The sequence below is a fragment of the Ruditapes philippinarum genome, unplaced genomic scaffold, assembly GCF_026571515.1.
Source record: "Ruditapes philippinarum isolate M1 unplaced genomic scaffold, ASM2657151v2 ctg2571_1_1_1_1, whole genome shotgun sequence".
NCBI classification, from domain to species: Eukaryota; Metazoa; Mollusca; class Bivalvia; order Venerida; family Veneridae; genus Ruditapes; species Ruditapes philippinarum.
In genome coordinates this window covers 305,798-310,895 of record NW_026864273.1, presented here as the reverse complement: position 1 = coordinate 310,895, position 5,098 = coordinate 305,798, and the positions used below count along the sequence as shown (strand labels likewise).

General features: G+C 34.7%; 1 protein-coding gene across 1 annotated transcript; it reads right to left on the bottom strand.

Annotated features, from left to right (window-relative positions):
- Positions 1 to 3,937: 3,937 nt before the first annotated feature.
- Positions 3,938 to 4,603, bottom strand: LOC132725037 (uncharacterized). Its single transcript, XM_060710022.1, has one exon. The coding sequence runs from the start codon at positions 4,601 to 4,603 to the stop codon at positions 3,938 to 3,940; it is 666 nt and encodes a 221-aa protein (XP_060566005.1).
- Between the last annotated feature and the right edge of the window lie 495 nt (positions 4,604 to 5,098).

The following is a 5,098-nucleotide window of genomic DNA, read 5'->3' as shown; positions in this document are numbered from 1 at the left end:
GACACCAATGACAGTAAGTTCCAAGAAGCTAACACAAAGGTGTTCGATATAAGTGTCAAGACGAGTACAAACAAATACGTACATGTGTAAAGCTGAATCCGCATTCTCGTGAACAAACAAAAAAAGGTTCGTTGCGGATGTTGAGTCTAAATCATTTTCTGTCAGGTGGGCTAAAGATACATGTATAAGAAAATGAACCATTTGATCATGATTCCGGCTCACAAAAAGTTAAATTAGATATATTTGGGAAAATCAGCATATACTATTATCAGAAAAGAATATTCGTTTCCTTGACGTTGCATTTCAATCAAATAATTATTGTCAGTATTCACACAATACTTTTATATATTATACCTCTTTTGCATATGCTCTTCTATATTTAATATGACGTCACCCGGTCCATAAACAGCATACAGACCGGGGACGGTCCATAATTTTTTATGAAGACCGTTTAAACGTGCGAATTTTACGACGACACAAACAGACGATAACTGTCAAAATGGCCAGGCGATTCGCCTTTTTATCAGAGACATAAATTCATTACATGTTGATCAAAAGTCATGATTTATCTTTAATTTGATTATAAATTTTATTTATACAGTTTGTGAAATTCTAAAAGTCCGGGGTATTTGCCTAGTAACATTAAATATTTAATTTGATTAACAAAAATGGAATATTAAAAGAAGAACGTGATTTTTTGCTGCATCGTTTGAAACTAAATAAACAAAATCCGACTAGGGTTTGAGATATTTCACACTCTGAACAAGAAAAATTATTATTTGAAAGCAAATAATAGTAAAATAACAGCACAAAACAAATGGATGAAAGGATTTAGATTCGGTATAATATATAACAAATAAAACATGGCCTTTCGAGCAAAATGCAAGTTTACGGACTGGTTGGTCAGACCACGGAAGGAGTATGGCCCTCAGCTGCGCTTCGGGCCATATACCTTCCTCAGTCTGACCAACCAGTCCGTAAACTTGCATATTGCCCTCAAGCCCATGCATGTTTTATTTGTTAATTGTAATTTACTTTTAGAAAGAGTTCCTCTGAGGTTCAAAGATTTAAAATCATGAAATTTGAAAATCTTACATGGATCAAAGATGACATATGAGAAATATGATAAAGTAATTGAATGGAAAATCGTTATTTAGTGCGATTATAAATCATGTGAAAGGGTTTTCATTTTAGGTCATTTTGCACCCTATAACGATTAATCTGATGAGCGAATGATCTGAAATTTTGCGCACAAGTTATCAGTTCAACAAAAACAACAAATTTATATGTAAAAGCTCAGTGTTATCCTTTTTATATCTAAGAAACAATTTGATTTGTTCCTTTGTTTCAATAAATGTATTAATATTGTTTTGACCAACGCCTGTCTAAAAATAAAGTTATTGGTCCACACGTTGTGTGTGTTTGTTTTCCGGCCGACATTTTTAACTTGTGGTTAAAAACATTATTATATTACCACCAACGTCCTTTAACTATTTTTATGACAATATTTGATACATTTATTCAATTTCCTTTCATGCTTAGAAGGTCATCTTTTGACACGAACAATTTATGACCAGCCCATTTATGACAAAAAAGTGGCTACAAAGTTACATCACCGCGGAATAATTTCAATAATCACGCTTCGCATTATCAATATTAATTTTACAACTTTTTACCGCAAGTATTAACGTATTTATGATATACGTGTTACTTTATTTAGTATTTTTTGCTATATTTAATAGACAAGAACGGAAGCGTTGTCAAGCAGATCCGCTTACCGTAACGCCTTCTTTACGGTGACGTAAACGTTACGGTGGCTAAACGTTACAGTTATGTCGATTCGCTGACATACAACAAGAGAAATGACAAATTTTACAAAGTTTACTCCCATACGCACCTTAATTGTAAATAATTGTGACAAATGAAGTAATGATTTACTGTCAGTTTAAAACGAGTTATCTTACATTGTTAATTTGAATCGTTCTCAATGAATACATAACTACACCTAAACGAAAATGGCCGTGCATAGAGGATTATAACACAGTGTTCCAGCACGTTAAAGGTATGTTTAGTTTAATAGTATTTATGTTTCTTGAATTAAGACTTATCATTTATCTCTAGTCATAACTTCATGTTAATTTATATACCTCTACCATTAACATGTGTGTCTTATCAAGCAACTTGTATAATTTGATTCCAAGCAATGCGTTCTGCTATATACGATAGGCATTCAATACATTTTAAAGCAGCATGCCACCAGATTAATGCCAAACCTCATGTTAATTTCGAAAAATGTATTCAAAAATAAAATAAAGTGTTAAGTGAACAAAGAAAGTAATTTACACATTGCAAACGGCCTACAATTCATGTAAATTACCAGAAAAAGGACATAATATGCAAACATAGTCCTTCGTGCGTTAGTCAAGCAGTAGAAATATGGTGGTAAATGCTGCAAAATCAGTCATTAATCGATCGCACATAACTTGAAATTATTACCTGAATCTTTAATCTTTATACTTTTCTTTTAAATCTTAGTACATTTTTCACAAGTTTGATTTTATCGAAATATTTTGGCTCATCTGATGGCATACAGCTTTAGCATTGTATGCGATATACTTTAATATACGGACATACTGGATTAAGTATGCAATATACTTTAATAAACGAAAGTACTGGATTAAATATGCGATATACATTAATATACGGAATTCCTGGATTAAGTATGCCATATACTTTAATATACGGAAGTCCTGCATTAAGTATGCCATATACTTTAGTAATATACCGAAGTGCTGGATATGCGATATGCTGGAGTAAGTATCGATCATTATATAAAATGATTGACCATGACTTTCAACCGTTTATCATTTAGTACTGGAAAACCATGAAGAGGGATGGGGTCCAAGTCTAAAGACGGCAACAAATTCTACTCATTACACTCATGTCGTCTGATCATGGTCTATTTAGTCACTACTTATTATGATTTCCCCCCATAAATGATAAATGGTTCTGTCCACATTGGAAGATGGGCAAGTCCATTTGAGATATTTAGCATGATTAGGGTTAATGATCAATCTTTATCAAACGCTATTTATAGAAAGTTTACTTTTTCTAGGACTTTCTTGCGTCAATTTGAAAGAATCAATTACGACCTTAACGTAAATCAATCTTCGAATGAGTCTATCTCCATTCAGCCACATATATATTTAGCTCCATGATCCAGTTTACTAAGTATATATGTGCACCAACTTCAATGAACTGAAAAATATGTTCTTTATATAGACAATAAACGTTATATTTACATCCTAATATGCGCGTTCATTTAAAATAATTGTCATAATTATAAAGCAATCAAATCGAAAGTATAAACAATCGTTCGACCTTGTTGATAAGTATAATTTATTCTTGTGTATGAACATCTGATGTAGAAAATTTGTTATTCATGATCCTCACATTTGTAGAATAATTTATTTCATTTGTAGTTCATTTGTATTTCATTAAATGACATTTCCTGTATATGTTATGACATTCTGTCCAAAAATAAAGGCGAAAAATAAATTTATACTTCAAAAATAACTTTCATATTTTGCTATCATAGATAATTCGTTATCTGTTGAATGTGTCAGATATATACAACAATTTATTGTTCAACTGATTATTCAAAACCAGTCATTCTATTCCATTCATTTACTTTCCATTCCACTTCATTCCAAACCATTGAATTCCATTCTACTCCACCCCACCCCACACCATTGCATTGCTTTCTATCCCACTCCATTCCATTCCATTCCATTCCATTCCATTCCTTTCCATTCCATTCCATTCCACTCCACTCAACCCTATCCCACTCCATTTCATTCCTTTCAATTCCACCCCACTCCACCCAATCCAACTGCATTCCATTCCTTTCCATTCCACTCCTCTCCACCCTATCCAACTACATTCCATTCCTTTCAATTCCACTCTTCTCCACCCTATCCAAGTCTATTTCATTCCTTTCAATTCCACTCCACTCCATTCTATCCAACTGCATTCCTTTCCTTCCGATTCCATTCCACTCAACCCTATCCCACTCTATTCCATTCATTTCCATTCTACTCCACACCACCATATCCCACTCTATTCCATTCCTATTAATTCCACTCCAATCCACCCTGTCCCACTCCATTTCATTCCTTCCCATTCCACTCCACTCAACCCTATCCAACTGCATTCCTTTCCTTCCCATTCCATTCCACTCAACCCTATCCCACTCTATTTCATTCATTTCCATTCTACTCAAAACCACCATATCCCACTCTATTCCATTCCTATCAATTCCACTCCTCTCCACCCTATCCCACTCCATTTCATTCCTTTCAATTCCACCCCACTCCACCCTATCCAACTGCATTTCATTCCTTTCAATTCCACTCCACTCCACTCCACTCGACCCTATCCAACTGCATACCATTCCTTTCCATTCCACTCCTCTCCACCCTAACCCACTCCATTTCATTCCTTTCAATTCCACCCCACTCCACCCTATCCAGCTGCATTTCATTCCTTTCAATTCAACTCCACTCCACTCTACCCTATCCAACTGCATTCCATTCCTTTCCATTCAACTCCTCTCCACCCTATCCCACTCCATTTCATTCCTTTCAATTCCACTCCAATCCACCCTATCCAACTGCATTTCATTCGTTTCCATAAATATTTTCACTCCACGCCACCCTATCCCACTCAATTTCATTCCTTTCCAATTAAATCCACTCCACCCAATCCCACTCCATTTCATTTCTTTGAAAATACATGCAATCAAAAATATGACGAGGTCTTTACCATCAGTCGCGTTCTTAGTGCAAGGACGTCTAACAAAATATGTAATTTGCTTAAGTGGTTTCAATTATTCAAAGGGATAATAACTAAAAAGAATATCGAACGAATTTAGATGAAAATAAATGATAATAAATAATAGTGATTGAGTAATGCTTACCAACAAAGCGAACACGGTCATATACAAATAAAAACAAATGAGCCGCGTCACGATGAAACAAACGTAATGCGTTTGCGACAAGCATGGATCCAGACCAGAATCAGGATCAGGATCAGGATC

What these genes read in the sequence shown, in the direction of transcription:
- LOC132725037 (XM_060710022.1), bottom strand. Translation starts at nt 4,603, where the DNA reads ATGGAAAGGAATGGAATGCAGTTGGATAGGGTAGAGTGGAGTGGAGTT.